At 53.5% G+C, this 17677-nt stretch overlaps 1 protein-coding gene across 6 annotated transcripts in view; it reads left to right on the top strand.

Annotated features, from left to right (window-relative positions):
• The window catches only part of RPH3A (rabphilin 3A), a 33987-nt gene extending 16551 nt beyond the window's left edge, over nt 1-17436 (top strand). For 5 of the 6 annotated variants that reach the window (XM_080373510.1, XM_080373512.1, XM_080373508.1 and 2 more), the window contains 17 exons: nt 3500-3629; nt 3906-3992; nt 4514-4679; nt 5107-5148; nt 7398-7550; nt 8911-9003; nt 9174-9233; nt 9304-9507; nt 10555-10634; nt 10993-11067; nt 12254-12363; nt 12979-13105; nt 13633-13689; nt 13888-14039; nt 15929-16010; nt 16526-16622; nt 16994-17436. In XM_080373510.1, the coding sequence (XP_080229636.1) occupies nt 3500-3629; nt 3906-3992; nt 4514-4679; nt 5107-5148; nt 7398-7550; nt 8911-9003; nt 9174-9233; nt 9304-9507; nt 10555-10634; nt 10993-11067; nt 12254-12363; nt 12979-13105; nt 13633-13689; nt 13888-14039; nt 15929-16010; nt 16526-16622; nt 16994-17124 (1846 nt within the window). In that variant the 3' untranslated portion in view covers nt 17125-17436. The remainder of the gene's footprint in view (nt 1-3499; nt 3630-3905; nt 3993-4513; nt 4680-5106; nt 5149-7397; nt 7551-8910; nt 9004-9173; nt 9234-9303; nt 9508-10554; nt 10635-10992; nt 11068-12253; nt 12364-12978; nt 13106-13632; nt 13690-13887; nt 14040-15928; nt 16011-16525; nt 16623-16993) is intronic. The other variant, XM_080373513.1, reaches the window with a different exon arrangement.
• Nucleotides 17437-17677: the final 241 nt, after the last annotated feature.

Genomic DNA, 17677 nt, shown 5'->3' with positions numbered 1-17677 from the left:
CTTTCTGCCAAGTTCACGCCAGGACTTAAAATTTAACTTTTTATACAGTCCTTTTGGGGTTTGAATCAGGAAAAAAAGCCCACTTTCTCTGGCTTGAATGGATGTTTTAATTAGGCAAATGTCCTTCTTTTGAAACCGGTGCCACAGGTGTGTGTACTGACTGCTGAAGCTCTTCCACTGGTTTAAAAAAAAAAGTCTCTTAAGGAGCTGCTTCTGGTAAATGAGAGACTAGGAAAGATTTTGCAGCTAAATAATGAATCTCTTGAAATGCAAAGGCTTTTTTTTCTTTATTTTTTTTCCTTTTGATTGTGCCATTTGTTCTAGTTTCTATAATAAGTTTGTTTGGGCTTGCAGATTTCCAACTGGAAGCTGCTTCTCTTGGAGCAGAGCTCTTGCAGCACAGCGGGGGCGGGGGGAAATTGCAGAAGATCTGGGGCTTGTACATGTGCTTTGCTGCCAGGAAAATAAAAGTTTTTGCCCCAGGAATGTTTTCCCTGTTGAGGTGAGAGCAATATGCTGCGACAGAAGCTGGACGCTGTTGGTTATTTGCTGCTGGGGGTTGTTCATGCAGACCCTGCGTGGCATGTGGTGGGACGTGGGCTGGGAACAACCGTGGTGTGATTCATTTCATTTAAATAAGAAATGTTTGAGAAACAGCCAGTTTCCAGGTTTTAATTGGAATAATGCTGGTTGCTGGCCGGATGTTTATGGGATGATGCAGCTCTCTTGATATCACTGGGACCTCCGTGTTTGCAGCAGGGCAGATGGGCTGCGGAGCTTGGGAAGGCACCGAGGGCATATGGTGGCTCTAGCAACTGACTTATTCTGTCAGAAGAAATCACCTATGGATCATCTGCAAAGCACTGAGCAGGTGCTGAAGGGCAGGGATCAGACAGCGGCATCCCTCGGGAATAACGCTGGAGCAGGGAGTTAGGCTAGCAGATAGCTTCCCCGTTAAGAGTGAGGTGGAAAGGCATTAAAGGGCTGTGGTCTGAGGATGTTCTTTTTCGACAAAAGGATGAGAAGAAGACTTGCTCTATTTAGAGAGCCCGTGGTCATGTCGCTGCTGAAACTTCAGGTGGCGAAGACAGAAGGGACTTGCAAGCTCACCCATCTGCTGTCTGGTGACATTGTAGCTGTGAAAATAGTGATTTCCCCCGACGGCTGGCTCTGCCTGGCTCCCCTAGCTGCCCAGCCAGCTTTCCCGTCTGGAAACGGGCTGCAGGCTTGTTAATAACTGTCAGGAGGCACCTCCACATCGGCAGCCCTGAGGATGCTGGAGCCCCCCCAGGGAGATCAGCCCCTGCGTGGGGAGGAGGGGGGGAATTCTCCAGCAGGTTTTGGCATGGCTGATGTCTTGCACCTAAATGAGATGTTGTAATAACATGGCTTTGGTTGGATAATGTACGCTGAGTCATGGAGCTGCGTCCTGCCTTTGGGCTTGACTCAGTGCCTGACCAAGGGCTTCGAGATGCTCTTGTTGACTACAGTGAGTTTCCAACAGAGTATACGATGCATTGTAATAAGTTGCATGTTTCGAGATGCTTTATTTTTATTTTTCTTTCCCCTCTTGCTGCTATTCCCTTATCAAGCACCCGTGTACAATAACACCGTTGCTTTTCCATGCGCAGTCCATGGGACACCGGCCGTCCGGCGAGCAGCTGGAGACCAGCCGCCCCCGATGTAGTGGGGAGCTCATATATTGTTTATGAGCAATTCAGAGGTGCTGGCAGCGGAGCCGCCATAAATCTGAAGCTGTCATCAGCCATGTAGGAAAATGTCTTTTAAACGTCGGGTGGTTTTTACAACGTGCCGTGTTAGTGGCTCTGTCAGATCTGGGTCAGGCTGCCGTGGGAGCGGATGGCAGCCCTGCGGGCGAGGGGGCTGCTGCTCTCTCTGGTGGGCTTGGGTCTTCTCCTTCCCTTCTTCATTCCTTCTCCTTCCTCACTGAAAGGCATAAATAATGCATCCTTTCTCCCTTCTAGTACTATTTTTAGGGCCAGGATTCTGGGTTAACTGAGCGTACAGCTCGCCGCCAGCTCTCGGGTGCTTGGCAGGCAGCTCGCTCCTGCTCCTGCTTTACAAACTGCTTTCGCCGCTGCTGGTTTTTCAGAAGTTGCTTAGCTGTGGAAGGTTTTTTTGTGGCTTTTTTTGTTTGTTGGTTGTTTTTTTTTTTACCTTTGCAAGAAACAGATGTGCTTTTATAGCCTGCTCTCCAGTGGGCTTTTTGCATTTCACTCAAAGGGCTAAGCATTTCCATAAAGTAAATTATATGCAATATTTTTCCTTAGAAAATGAGAAAATTAATTTGCTCAGTCCTCCTGCCAGAGCTCTTGAAGATCTCCTTTTGCAGCTCTTCGCTGAGCAATCACTGGGACTGGGTGGAAATCTTTCTGTGGGGGGGGGGGGAAAAGCCACTTCCCTGATGCCGAAGCACTTTGTGCGAAAGTGCTGGCTCTGATGGATTTTATGCATGTGTGTATGCGGGCACTGGGGCTGGTATCTGCTCTCTGGCAGTGCCAGTGGAAGTTAATAGTCGTGCATTACAAAGCTATAGGGGAATGTAATACTCTGACATATCCCCTGGGATGTGTCTTTTCCCCTGGTTGCGTTCCTGTAGCTGGAAGAGGAGAGGCTCTGCTGGAAGCTGCACTAGGAAAAGGAGCAGCTGGATCAGAGGGCTGGAGCCCCTCTCCCACCAGGACAGGCTGAGAGCTGGGCTTGTTCAGCCAGGAGAAGGGGCAGCTCCAGGGAGACCTTACAGTGGTACTTCGGCGGTTGTAAGACAGGTGGGGACAGACTTTTTAGTAGGTCCTGTAGCGCTAGGACAAGGGGAGGAGGTCTTAAATTAGAAGAGGGCGGATTTAGATCAGATATAAGGAAGAAATTCTTTACTGTGAGGGTGGTGGGACACTGGCACAGGCTGCCCAGCGCAGCTGTGGGTGCCTCATCCCTGGAGGTGCTCAAGGCCAGGCTGGATGGGGCTGGGAGCAACCTGGGCTGGTGGAAGGTGTCCCTGCCCGTGGCAGGGTGTTGGAGTGAGATCATATAATCATTTAGGTTGGAAAAAACCTTTTAGATCATCAAGTCCAACCGTTAACCCAGCACTGCCAAGTCCATCACTAACCCCTGTCCCCAAGCACTGCATCTACGTGTTTTTTTAAACACTCCCAGGGATGGTGACTCCACCACCTCCCTGGGCAGCCTGTGCCAATGCTTGACCAGCCTTTGGGTGAAGAAATTTTTCCTAATATTAAATCTAAACCTTCCGTGGTGCAACTTGAGGCTGTTTCCTCTTGTTCTGTCACTTGTTACCTGGGAGAAGAACCTGACCCCCACCTCACTACAACCTCCTTTCAGGCAGATGATCTTTAGGGCCACTTCCAACCCAAACCATTCAATGATTCAATAATCAAACAGCAGCCATCCTTGGGAGTGGGAACCCCACGTCCTGGCCACGTGGTGCCTTTCCTGACAGCCCTCGTCCCCTTTCTGCCAGGCGACTCATGACCCGGCTGGAGGACATGCGCCGGAGCGTGCTGGGGGATGGGGTGAACCGCTGCATCCTCTGCGGGGAGCAGCTGGGGCCACGGGGATCTGCCTGCGTCGTCTGCGAGGACTGCAAGAAGGTGAGGCACCTCCCTGTGCCCCACCGCTGGGTGAGCCCCCCGAGACCCACACAGCTTGCTCCCTGGTGCAAAAAGGGGCACCTTGGTCCTTCGGTGCATCCTGAATTGCTTGGCATTCCTCCGCACGAGGGGGCATCCCTGAGGGGGGTCTGCAATCATTAATGTTTGTACCGGGAGGGCTCTTGTTAACCAGCTCTCCTTAAGGTGCTGGTGTAGTAGGAGCTTTTGGTGGCCACGGCTCCCCCACCGTCACCCAGCGCTTTCCTTTCTCTGCAGAACGTCTGCACCAAGTGTGGGGTGGAGACCACCAACAGCCGGCCCCATGCCATCTGGCTCTGCAAGATCTGCAGCGAGCAGCGGGAGGTGAGTGGGGCAGCCCCCGTGCTTCCCCTGCCCTGGGGGTTTTACGGGAGCAGGGATGCGGTCCCTGCCCTTGGTTTCACCCTGTGCACTGTCCCCATGCCAGAGCTCTGAGGTGGGGACCAGCTGCAGACTGGGGGATGCTCCCAGGGACTTTCAGCTTTGTCTTCTGACACTGCTAAACCTGGCCCAGCTATCAGAGCCTGGTTCTTACAGGGTGATCTTGTTTCCTATATGAAATACTATTTAAAAAAAAACCAACAAAACCACCACAAACCAAAACAAAGTCTTGGGGTTGAAGAGGCTATTTTGGCCAGAGATTAGCTCACTGCTACCTGCAGTGTGCAAAAGCTGAAGACTTAATTAATGAGCAGGATGGGCCATGGGGCTGCTGCAGAGCAGGGGGGTACAGGGGTGCCTGCTGGAGGTGGACCCAAGTGATGCAGTGGGGGACAGAGACTGCCAGGTCTGCACCCAGCATCCCACTAGGACGTGGGTGCCACCCTTCTGCCTGTACCCCCCAGGTGTGGAAGCGCTCCGGTGCCTGGTTCTTCAAGGGTTTGCCCAAGCAAGTGCTGCCCCAGCCGATGCCTGTCAGCAAGAACAAGGGCCCCCAAGCCCCGAGTGAGCCCAGCCCATCGGAGCTGCCCGCCCAGGACGTGAAACTCCCCTCCCGCACGCCCACCCGAGGTAGGTGACAGTGGGTGACAGGGCAAGGGTCCTGCTGGTGGGGCGTTGGATCTTCTCCCCATCGTTTGCAAGGGCAAGCCCTAGCAAAGAGCATCCAGAGCAGTCGTGGACCTGCTGCCTGTTTTCTAAAGGGTGCAGGAGTTGCCCCGCTGCCCTCCCTGCCTGCTGAGGGTTTCTCCAGGCTGTCCTAGTCAGTGTGGGCTGGTTTGCAGGGGCATCCTCCAGCAAAGCAGCTCTGGGTGGGAATCTGGGGTGCCCAGCGGGGGGTTCATGCAGTGCCTGGGTATGAACACGGTGATGCAGTAGCCTGGAAAAATCAGAATAAAAAAGGAAGCGTGGGGAAAGAGTGGCAGCGCATCCTGGGATGGTGTTGGTGGGGTGGGCCGGCTGCAGCTTCACCGCTTCTCCCTCTGTTTGTGCCCCCAAGGCCAGGCGGACGCCAGGCCCCCAGCTGAGCAGGACACTGATGGTAAGCACCAGCGTTCGCACGCTCCCCTGTGCCGCTGCCTGGGTGCCGCCTGTGCTGAGCTCCCTTTCTCCCTCTCTCCTTCCCCTGCGGTGTTTTCCCGCGGGAGGCTGCAGCAGGACCTCTCCTTGCTGCTGCCACCCACAGCGCGGGGACCGAGTTATTCTGGGGCTTCCCCACCTACCGCGCACGCCTGGGCTGGAACACCGCACCGAGCAGAATTGCCTCCGTAGGTGGTGGTTCCTGCTGCTGATTGGCAGGTGTTCTTCTGCTTAGTTAATGGCAATCCTTGGAAAACCTCCCGTGGAAACTTTAGGCAGCTTGCGGGGGGCTGGCGCTTGTCCATGTTTCCCCCACCAAAGCTCTTGGTGCCGGGGCTCTGCGCCCAGGCTTGTGCCGTACATGGGTAGCAGAGCAAGGTAAGGATGCAGCATCAATTTTATTTTTTTTTTAAAATTTATTTTTATTTTGAATGGTTATACTTTGTCCCCTCCAGCACTTGCAGCCCGCTGACGCTCTGCCTGCATCATGTTTAATACCAATGCCGGCTGAGGGGGCTGTGGTAAGCAGCAGCATCGGTGCCTCTTGCTTACAGGGGCAAAGCCACGTTCCTCGCCAGGGCTCGTCTTTCTAACTCGCGTATGCCCTGCGTTGCTCTGGACCGTATACCCCAGGCACTGCTGCCAGCACCAGCAGGAGCCCAGGGATAGGGGTGCTGCCAGACCGGCCGTGTCACTGGGAGTTAATTTTGAGTGATAAGCCCCCATGTTCACAGTTCAACATCGGCGTGCCAAGGCGATGAGGTTACCTGACCCAATGCCATCTGCTCCTAGCTGGGCGATGGTTACCGTGGGAGCACCTGCAAACCCTCCCTTCTTCTCCCCTTCCTCAGCTGTGGGGGACTGAGGACACAACCCCCCTGGAGCGGTCCTCTCCGTCCCACCCTTCCTTTACCCAGGGTCTCTTGTGACAGCGATAACCCAGTTGGCTATTGGTGCGCAGGAAGGTTTTAACAGCACTGCGTTTGATTTTCCAATTTCGGCTGCCAGAGGCTTTGCTCCGTGTCAGACTGCAGGCAGGCAACCTCTCAGTGGGGATGCATCCTATGTGTCTTGGGGGGGGGGGGGGGGGGGGGGTTGGGGGGAGCCCCATGGACCTGTGCCCATGGTGGGATACCCAGGCTCGGCCCATGCTACAGCTCAAAGTGCCAGTGGGGGCCTCCGGCTGAGCCTCGGCAAGGTTGTGCCGAGTCATATCTTCATCTTTCCGTGCAGCAGCAGTTGGGGAAACAACTTAATTAAGACTATTTAATCACAATGGTAGCTGGTGCTGTTAAGCTTCCCAGCTCTGCAACAGGCTGCTTTTATTAAGCCACCAGCTCACCTGTAATTTGGCGAAGTTTTGTCAGCTCCGCAGGTCCCTCCTGGTGATCAGCATGCTCATGACGTGCCCATGATTTTCCGAAAGCTCTTTTGGAAAATTATTTATTGCATTGCTATTTCTGCACCACAGGGCTCCCGGTTGTGGATGCTCATTTCCCCTCCTCTCCCCTCTTTAGCATCGTAGCGTTTTTACCCCCCTCTTCTTCCCCACTTGCAATCTGTTGTGTTTCACTTTCTCATTGCACTCAGCGACCCTGAGAGCCCAGCCAAGGGTAAAAATCCCATTTATGTCACAGCAAAGATTTATACCTGGCATCTCTGGCACAAGCCAGGTGAGCACAGAGACCTTTTCCATCACATCCGTGGGTTGCAATTTATCACCGTGAAGTGGTCTTGGCACCCTGGGACGGCCGCTGCTGGGTGGATGGAAGTGAGAGGCAAAGGCAGCTGTCACCGTTGTCTCGCAAATAAATGGAAGATGATCAGCAAAAAGAAAATGTGATCCTCGTGTCCTGGGGACCATGGAGCTGTAATGCCATTAGGGGTTTGATGGGTGCTGAGGACCAATTGATGGATGCCTCTGGCCGCGTTTTCCCGTGGTGCTTGCGTGTGTCCCAGTGCCCTTATGGTTTGCCGTGTCCTTTGGGCTTTTGCGACCACCGTGTGCAGGTTTGATGGTGCGGAGCCCTCCCGCAGCTGGCTGGCAGTCCCCAGTGCTCTGGGGGTGATGCTGCAGTGGCCATACCCATCCTCCTCCTGCTGGTACCCAAGCTGGGCATCACCCCAGCAGCTCCTCTCCCTGCTGGCTCAGGGGACGACTGGGCGGACAGGGTGCCAGCATCACTGCTGCCTTTATCCCTCTTCCTGCAGGCAGTGACACGACGGCGGCTGCCCGGGGGAGCTACGTGGTGCCTGGCCGCAAGCCGGCCGAGGGCAGGCCGGGCCCGTGCGGCAGCGAGCACGCTGGCGGGGACACCGATGGCCGCGACTACGCTGCTGAGAGCGGGGTCAGCAGGAGCCCTGGTGAGAGCGGTGCTTCTGCGGGCCTGGGAAGAGAGGGCTGGGGGTTGCAAAGCCAGCAGCCAGACCAGGGTTGTCTCTGCTCGATGGGCAGCACGAAGTGATGCTGAGGGATTTCATGTTGCAGAGCTTTGGCACCTGCTTCCCACGCCACTCGCCTGCTGTTTTACACTGCTCTGTGGAGTTTGCTGATGGGGAGGTCCTGGGTGTTGGCGGGATCAGGGGGGGGCATGGAGGGGGAATCCCCATCCCTTTCCCTGCATGCAGGGAGGAGAGGCAGGATCCTGTGTGCTTTTCCCTAAGAGGGGCATCTTACGGCTTGTGAAAGGACATGAGCTTGAAAAGCCCCGTGCACCATACAAGAGCTGTAAGTGAAGGGAGGAGTGGGCTCGGTGCTTACCAGGCCAATTTTAAGCAGAGATGAAATGCATCTGAGTTGGGACCTGAAGCAGAAGCATTTTTCATGCTGCTGTGCCCCCCACCCCACCCCGTTGCTGCTGGGGCAGGCATGTGCCCCACAAAATGCTGCCAAAGGAGCAGACGTGGAGCAGCCGCGCCAGTGGGAGGCCGTGCTTTGCTGGCAGGGGTCTGGCTGGGGATGTCATTTCTTGTTTCATGAAAATTTTATGTGCTGCAAGCTATTGTAAATGGCTGTGACACAAATGGGTGGCTGACAGGGTGCAGTGGTGCCTGAGTCTTCCCCAGGTGTCTCTAGAAGGGGAGGCACGTGCAGAGACCGCTCTTCATCTAGGAGCTGAGCTTGTGAATTTAACTGGTGAAGCTAAAAACAGCTGGAAAATGTCCAAGTCGTCTTTAATTCCCTGGGGAAGAAAGGAATATTCAATGACAGGGTAGTCGGGTAATAGCTGGAGAGGGGCGTTTGGGGCTGCCTGGGGGAGCTGGTGTTTTAATTCGTGTTTGGGTGGGTAACCCTTGTGCATCTGTGCCCCGTTGCTGCTGTGGGATGTGCGTGCATCTCAGGAGGATGCCATGCAGCAGTAGTCCTGGTGTGCAGGGGGACAAGGGTATGATGGGCATCTCAGTGATGCTCATGGGTTTGTTCACCTTCCAGCTCAGACCAGTGCCTGGCCACAGCCACATCCATCCTCCTGCATTTCCCTTTTGCAGGTGGATCGGTGCAGCACGGGGTCCCCCTAGTGCAATGCTCCCTACTCCAGCCCGGGCTGCACCCCGCTCCCCAAAAGCATGCAGGGCTGAGCTGCTATCTGGGCCACCTCCATCCATCAGCCAAACCTCTCTCTTCTCCGCTGCCTCTGGCTGATTCCAGCTATAACCCACATCCTCGACACAGCCAAAGCCCCCGGGGCCTAAACACCATTGCTGACCCCCGCTCTCCTTGCAGGCGTGAAGAGGACCAACTCCCTGCAAGCCCCACGGCCACCCCCACCAGCCGCTGCCAGCCCCGCTCCTGGTCCTGGTCCAGCAGCACCCCCAGGTAGGATGCAATGGGGATGTGGCCAGGATGCTCAGCTCCTGGGGGGGACACCCCAATGCCCTGCCATGGGTGGAGACCCCCCTGCTTGGGGCAGTGCTGGTGCTGGGGTGGGAGAGAGATGGAGGGCATGGCCCAGGTGAATGCTCCGGTAATGCTGTGTCTGTCCCCAGCGCCACCGGCAGCAGCAAGACCGGGTCCTGGGGCAGCCGGCCGGTTCCCGGAGAGACAAGGTAAAGTTTGGCTGCCTGCGAGGGGCTGGGGAGCAGAGCGTGCCGGGGGCTAACAGGGTCCTTCTCGCAGCGAGCCCGCCACTGGGACCCCCGGAGCTGGCCCGTGCCGCTGCCAGGGAGGAGCGAGGAGGGGGCTACACTGTGCCCTCTGCCAGAGAGGAGAGGCCAGCCCGGCAGCCCCCCACCATCCCGCCGGCATCCACTGCCCCGCCGCGGCAGCCACCCCAGGAGGAAGAGGAGGAGGATGCCAACAGCTATGACTCTGATGAAGGCAGTATGTACCCGGGGTGCTCAGCTGGAGGGGGAGTGAGTGGTTTCTTTGGGAAACCTGGGATTTTGAGGGAGGTGGCTGCTGCAGGACCGTGACTTGCACCATAAGGTCGTGGGTCTCTGGCAGAGAGTCCTTGGGGGACGTTCCTTCCCTGCAGGGCTGCTGGGACAGGGTCTCGCAGGCTGTCCCTGCTCAATCAGTTCAGTGCAGCTCGTGGGATCTTCAGTCTGTTTTACACAAAATTACTGAGCTCTGATGCATGCTGGTTTAGGCTCTGTGCTCACACAACCTTCCCATTTCCAAATTTGAGTCCCAGAGGCGGCTGCCTCTTTCCATCAGAGCATCGTTCGCTGCAAGAAATGCTGTTTGTAGGAAAGGCTTGGTGGCTTCAGTGCCTTTATGCTGTTGAGATCCTGGTGCTCAGGCATCTGCTTCCCTCAAAGGGAATTTGCTGCATGAGGGCGAGTGCCTGTGGCAGGGCAGTGCTTTGCCTGTCCAGCCTGTTCCCACCCAAGGTGGGAAGAGCTGCTCCGGGTTGGGAGCAGGTACAGAAATCCTGCTCAGGCAGGAGCAGATGGACTCAGCTGAGGTTCTGTGCTAACTCTTCAGCACTGTGATGTTTTCCTGGTGAGCACATGAAGACAAGGCTGAACTGGGGTCCAATAAGTCAAAACGGGGGCCAGTCCCCGAGCCTTGGGGAGATGCTGGCCACCCATGGTGGAACACCTTCTCAGGGTGGTCCTGGGGTGGCATTGCCCTGAGAAGGGTTTGTAGGGTTACGTCCTCCTTTGCCTGGCAAATATTAAAGTCAGCTCAGCCCCAGGCTGCCCTCCCTGGGCAGTTCCACCTTTGCAAAGCTCCGATGGCTGCAGCTCGTGACTCTGCCTGGGCTTGTGCGTGGCTGATGCCAGCGCAGTCTCACATGGCTTTTACATTTGAACTGCAAATCTTTCTAATTATTCCTAATCAGGGCTGATTAAACACAGTTATTGGCTGGGTTTTTAACGAGGTCCTATTTCCAACTCTTCCTCCTCTCTCTCTCGCTGCCAGCCACGCTGGGAGCACTGGAGTTCAGCCTGCTCTACGACCAGGAGAACAGCTCCCTGCACTGCACCCTCATCAAGGCCAAAGTAAGCGGTCCTCTTTTTCCCCTTCTTTCACCAATTTAAGTTTGTCTGGCTCCCAGCTCCCCTGGGGCCGTGGGATGGAAGCAGTGTGGCCGCTGGCAGAGGCTGCTCCCCTGGGAGACCCAGCCCAGCCCTGCTGGCACAGCTGCTCCTGGATGGGAAGGTCTGTGGGGCTTTTCTTCCAGTGGGTCTGATGTTTTAATGCATCGTGGTACCCATGCCTGCTTGGGGCAGAGGACAAGGCTCTTGGCTTGCTGAACACATTCTTCTTTTTACTGAGTTGCTTCACGAGTAGCTTTTTCTCTTCCCTGGCTTTGCCTGAGGAGGGTTCAGGCACCACGTTTTCTTTATTATCTTTTAGGGCTTAAAACCAATGGACTCAAATGGCCTGGCAGATCCCTACGTCAAACTGCACCTCTTGCCTGGAGCCAGCAAGGTGAGGCTTTACCTGGTTTGGGCACGTTTGGGGCTGGGGATGGAGCAGAGGTTCCTCAAAGCCCCCTGAGGTCCCTTCCTTGTGTCAGACTTTCTCCACTTGATTTCTCTGTGCCACTGCTCACTGCTGCTATATTTGACTCGGGAGGTATCTCTGAAAAGTGATGATGCTTGCAGATGTTCTCCCATACCTGAGGAACAGCTCATCCTGCAGACAGGGATCTGCTTAGGGCTGGAGGGGAGCTCCAGAGGAGGTGACATTGTTAAGGCATCACAAAACATCTGACCAAAAAAATATCTAATTATTACCAGAGTTTGAACGATCCGTTTGCTTTGAAGCTGCAGCATGTTCTCATTACAGTTATAAAGAAATAACCATAGAATAAACCCCTCTAAAAGAAAACCCTGAAAATCTCACTCCCCAGCCCAGCTAAGCTGATCTCAGTGGGGAAACCTTGGAGGAGGGGATGACCATCACTAGCCCAGTGCCCAAGGGGTGCTGGCTCCTTGCTTTGCAGCCCCTGAGCTCTTTCCTGCAGCAGAGTTTTGCTTAGAGGAACTAAGGGTGAAAGAAGGGGAAAAAATTTTAATAAAACCATTGACACGTTTACTTTATGTGCAGGAACTTTCTGGGTTTGTGCAGAATAAATCAAGGTATTGTGGTCTTGGGAGTTGCTTTGATTTCTATTGCCCTCTCGTTTGCTGAGCTTTCTTTTATTTATTTTTATTTATTTTTATTTTTTTTTTATTTTGCACACGTGTTTTGCAAAAGAAACATGAGCAAGTGACAGAACTCATTTTTTCCCAAGCTGGCATCTCCTTTAGACTACGAGAGCCCCTGCACAGCCTGCTCTGTGCAACCTTTTCTTGTACAAGCGTCCTTGAAGGAGCAGACCCCAGACAGTGTAAAAAGCCGGGGGTGAAGGCTGCCCTCACCCCTGCAGGCGGCTGAGTCCCTGGTGTTTGCATAAAGGTCCACCTTGTCGGGTCGGTGATGCTCACCTGAAGTTGATGGCTCACTGGCGCGACAGCCTCAGCAGGCAGCGGCGACGTCCTGCAGAGCCCAGTCAAACCACCTCTTGTGAGCCAGAAGTGATGGAGCATCTAATTTACAGTCCACTGCTGGGAGCTGGAATTTAGGTGCGGAGGAGTTCCGGGTGTAATTATGCCATGTTTTCATGCCGTAGTCAAATAAGCTGAGGACGAAGACGCTGCGCAACACCCGTAACCCTGTGTGGAACGAGACCCTGGTGTACCACGGCATCACAGATGAGGACATGCAAAGGAAAACCCTCAGGCAAGCAGAGGAGCTGGGGTACCCCATGGTGCGGTGGGATGGGGACTGTGGGCATCCTTGCCCAGAGCATCGAGAGCCAGCCTTCCTCAGGAGGGCATGGGCAGCAAAGTGCAGGTGTTGATAGGGCACCTGGAAATGCAGGATTTTTGTTCAAAATCAACATGCTTCACATGAACATGCTGATTTTAATGTTACTTTTAAGAAGAGAAGGAAAGATGCTTTGACCCTGTCATTTAATATTAAATTTATTGGCATTACTATTATTCTTATCAGCATAGAGATACATGTATTGTGTATCCATGCCTGATTTGACAGTATCCCAGCAAAACATTTCAATGTCTCTAAATCTTTTTGGCATTTTCTGTCCACAGGAAACTTCCACCTTTTGATTTCTTGCCCCATCGCAGAGCGTGTATTAAAAATGTTCGTTTTTCTGACAAAACAGAAGTTTGGTTTTCTGACTGCTTGTGGTCAGAGAAGAGCCAGGTGGATGGAGGCTTTGGTGGTGCTTTGCTTTGTTCACCCCTGAGCAGTGCCCCTGCAGGAGTGGGTTTGTGCTCTGGAGTCAGGTACTGCTCCAGCATGGTCGATGTTCACCTCTCCTGTTCCCTTCAGGATCTCCGTATGTGATGAAGACAAATTTGGCCACAATGAGTTTATTGGAGAAACTAGAGTTTCCTTGAAAAAACTCAAAGCCAATCAGAAAAAGAACTTCAACATCTGCTTGGAGAGAGTAATACCAGTGAGTTTCTCTGAAATTTCTTTCTGCTGCCATTAATGTTGAGGCTGCTAACAGATGGCATGGGAGGGAGCTAGGGAAGGGATTGGAGCTGGAACCAGCCAAGAGCTGTAGGCGCCTGACCTCACTGGTATTTTTAGGAGTTGGATTCCTACCCATGTCTGGGCTGATGTGACAAGGTTAAGGTCAAGGATGAGAAAGTGGTGGGAAGCCAGGGGAAGTGACTCTGGGGACGTCTCTGGTGGCTGTGGATCTGCTGGTGTAACTGGGCTATGCTGATGTGTGTGTCACTGGGGGGGAGAGGGTGGGTGGCTCCATCCCTGAGCTTTGCTTCCCAGTGCTGCAGGTGAGGTGCTGAGTCTTCTGAGATGAAGGTTGATGGAGCAGGTGAACGTACCTGAGTCCCCTTCCACTCCTGGCTCTAGCCAAAGAGCAGGGCTGGGCTCCCAGGGATGCTTTTGCCATGGGACGGTGCCTCTCCCAGCTGCAGTAACTCATGGCAGTCTCTTTTTTTCCCTTCTCCATCCAAGATGAAGCGTGCTGGAACAACTGGCTCATCCCGTGGGATGGCATTGTACGAAGAGGAGGTAAGAGTCCTTGGAGGATGACAGGCTCCACGCATGTTTCATCCATTGCCTCTCATATATGAGCCTTTTTTTTTTTTCTTCCCCCCCCTCATGGGGATACAAGGTTCCTTTGTGTCCATCTTGCCTCATCTGCTCTGCAGTTGACAGTTGTCTTTGCTCAGCCCCCACGTCCCCATCTCTGGTTGCTTCCCCTTGCAGGTAGACCGTGGTGGGGATGTGGAGGAGCGTGGGAAGATCCTTGTGTCCCTCATGTACAGCACCCAGCAGGGCGGCTTGATCGTCGGCATCGTACGCTGCGTGCATTTAGCAGCTATGGATGCCAACGGATACTCAGACCCTTTCGTTAAACTGTAAGTGAGGGCTGGGGGTGGCTTAGCGCGGTGACGCGTGGTCGTGGGGCCACCCGCTGTCCTTCAGCAGTAGCTGAGATCTCCTTCCAAAACCCCTGGAGAGAGGACAGCGTTTTCCAAGCGCTTTGTGGCTTCATGCTGGAGTGAGCTGCCCACCAGCGATGCCTGCGCGAGGTGGTAACAGCCCTGCCGTGGCTGAAGTTAGTGACTCACCCAGCCCTCAGGTCCATCCCAAATGCACTGACCCAACAGCCATCTCATAGCCGCGGAGCTGGAGGCCAAGAGGTCCTTCTCTCCAGCTCTGACTGCAGGGCAGGGGTGGCTTGATGTCCCTCCACGCATGACGAGGAGCATGTGCCCCACTTGCTGCCCCACAGGCACACGTCTGGTTGTACCTGGGGTACCTGGGATCGCCCTGCCTTACCTGTCCCATGGAGCTGGAGGCCAAGAGGTCCTCCTCTCCAGCTCTGACCCACCATGGCCACAGGGCAGGGGTGGCTTGATGTCCCTCCACGCATGACGAGGAGCATGTGCCCCCCCTTGCTGCCCCACAGGCACATGTACTGGTTGTACCTGGGATCACCCTGCCCTGCCTGTCCTTGTCCCATGCCGTGTCCCCGCTGCAAACAATTTAGCTTAATTAAGACAGACAGTGGTATTTGCTGCGGTCGGCGCTGGCGATGCCTTGCTGTGACATGGAGCGGGTCTCCTCCAGCAGCATCTCGCCCGTCGGCACGCTCGGCTGCAGAGGCAGGCGATGGGGGAGCAGCACTTGTCGGGTGGCTCCTGCCAACGGTGGGGGGATAAGATTGTTTGAACTCAAACCTCATAAACTGTGACACGGAGAGAACCCTGCAGCCATTCCTGGTTGTAGTTTTTGTTGCTGGTTGTTTTGCCATCAGAAAAAAACCTCTGTTCTCCCTAAAACTCATTCAATAAATCCTACGTTGAACATTTTGCATGTCTTCTGCAGCTGAGTGGAGCAGAGTAGTTTTCCCTCTCAGGGTGTCTCTTATTTTTTTATATTTTCCATTCAACAAACAAAAGATGGTGGCTTTCCATTTTTAAATCAATTTCTACTACAGATCTAATTAATCCCAACTCCACAATTTAGTTCTGGGTCTGCAGCCAGGCTGCAAAGCCCGAGCCCTTAATTTTTCCCACATTTGCTAGATGAACCTACCTCGGCTGAGTATACTAGTCTGTGTGGTATTAAACACTAATGGATTAATTTTATATTATTTTTTTTCCATACTTCTCCCCATCTCTGGACACATTCACACATTCTTGGCTGTTTTTTCCAGTGGCCAGACTGGGTGACTGGCCCTGTGATTGCCCTCGTCTGCTGTTGTCCAGCCTGGCTGCTCATCTTCTGTATGCCCTGACCATTTCAGCTGCTCCCCGCCGTCTGCCTCGGCAGGTTCCTCCCCAGCAAAATGCAGAGTTCACCCACTTTTTCTCCATAAAACTCCTACAACCATTTCTTTTAGCGTGGCTTGTGGGCAAAAAACCTTGGGACCAGTGTGTGGTTTGGAAGGACATCAAGGGTTCGCTGCTTTCTGGTGTCTGAAGCTTACCCAGCCGCTCTGAGCAAGAGGTGCTCTCCCAGAGAGGTTTCTGTTGAGCTCAGCACCTAGTTTCCCATGTCTTGTCTGGCAATCCAAGAGGGGGAAAGAAAAAAAAAAAACAACTATTCAGGATTTTACTGGGTTTACATTTATTTTAGCTCATTTTAGAAAGTGGGAAGAGGAGAGGGTGGGTAAACAATTTCTTTCACTTAAAAAGCAACAGAAGATACTTATTTTCTAGCCCCAAACCTCACTTTTTTTACCTCATAAGCTCACACTGTTCTTGAACTTGAGTTTTGAGCTGTTTTCTGTTGTCCCCAGTTGGCTGAAACCTGACATGGGAAAAAAGGCCAAGCACAAGACACAGATTAAGAAGAAAACATTGAATCCTGAGTTTAATGAGGTAAGGATGGATCTATTTTATTTTTTATATACATTATTAAATCAGCGTAGCTAATTACTATGTTGCATGGAGGAGGTTGAAGGCAAACTCCCTGATGTTCAGATCCTTGCTTGGGTTCCTTTCCCCCTTCTGCACCCAGGAATGTTTTGGGAATGGCTTTGCTATGGGACTTTCCTCTGGTGCTGCTGGCTCCATGTCACCCCAGTGCCGTGGGTGGGACGAGCATCCCCGGGGGTCCCTGCGGGTGGTGCTGCTTTGTTGGGACACCTGCAAAGTGCTCGCTTAGATACAGGGGATGAGCTCAGCTTAGGGGTTTGTGCAGCATGCTGTGATCCTGGGAGGACAAGTGCCCCAGGGAAAGGAGCATTTGCTCTTTGTTAGTGTATTTTAATTATCCTCTCTCTGGATTTTGAAATTGGGCTGTACAGAGACATCACTTGCAATTCCTTAACTGCAGTTTTCTGGGTGTATTTTCCTGGGGTGCTTGGTGTGATGTGGGTGTTCTCCTCCTGCAGGAGTTCTTCTATGATATAAAACACAGCGACCTGGCCAAGAAGTCACTGGACATTTCTGTCTGGGATTACGACATCGGAAAATCGAATGATTACATCGGTGAGCTGAAAGTCTCTGCACTCTGTGGTATGGTTTTGATGCCCGATGCAGTGCTGGCTGTACGGGAGGGGTGCATAGGTTGCCTTGTCCTGTGAGGAGCCTCAGGCTGAGCTTTGAGATGGGACTGTGCAAGTTGGTTGGGTGCTTGTTATCAGGCCACCAAATACAGTGCACTCACCGTGCTGCCCCATCTCCAGCATCCCATGGGGTCTTCCGTGCAGGCAGAGCACCTCTGCTCATTTCCATGAGATTTTAAATCCAGGAGGTGGAAAGTAATGCTACAAACGTGGGGTCTGTCCCCATGGAAGGAATTTATTGGAACATCAGCATCATCCCTGAATAAGATGTCTCCTCTTCTCCCTTTCTTCCAGGCGGCTGTCAGCTCGGCATTACGGCTAAGGGGGAGCGCTTGAAACACTGGTACGAATGCTTGAAGAACAAGGACAAGAAGATTGAACGCTGGCACACCCTCCAAAACGAGAACCACGTTGCCAGTGATTAAAAGGAGCCACTGCCCAAACCTCCCCAAATGGCCCATCCTCTGCCAAGCCCCTGTAGATCTCTGATGTCCGTCTTCCAGCGCAGTCATGCCTTGCTACACGCCTCTGGTCCCAGGGCAGCAGCACACTTCTGCCTCCTCCGAGCATCCTCTGTGCCCTGTCCTCACCTCCACCTGAAAACTAACCCATATCTTTTATATTATCTTCCTTTGGGGTTTTGGTTGGTTTGGTTTGGTTTTTTGGGGGGGTTGTCATTGAATTATCCTGACGTGTAATTTTGTCAAGCAATAGTTACCCTCTGACTGTTCCTCTTTCTCACTAGTCTCACGCACGCAGTGATAGCGTTCCCGTTGTGTGTGTGTGTGTGTGTGTGTGTGTGTGTGATGCTCTGTGTTCCTCCAGCCTCCGCTCGTGTGGCTCGTCCCATCACCACTGGCTTGTGGCTCCTTTATCTCCCAGCGGGATGCGTGGCCACCGGCCCGGCCATGCTCTCGTCCAGCCTAGAGGGGGTTCAGTGCTGGTGTCGGAGCATCAGCCCGTTCTGCTTGTGTGATA

The sequence above is a fragment of the Falco punctatus genome, assembly GCF_963210335.1.
Source record: "Falco punctatus genome assembly, chromosome: 1".
Classification (NCBI taxonomy): domain Eukaryota; kingdom Metazoa; phylum Chordata; class Aves; order Falconiformes; family Falconidae; genus Falco; species Falco punctatus.
This window is presented reverse-complemented; position numbering and strand designations above follow the sequence as displayed.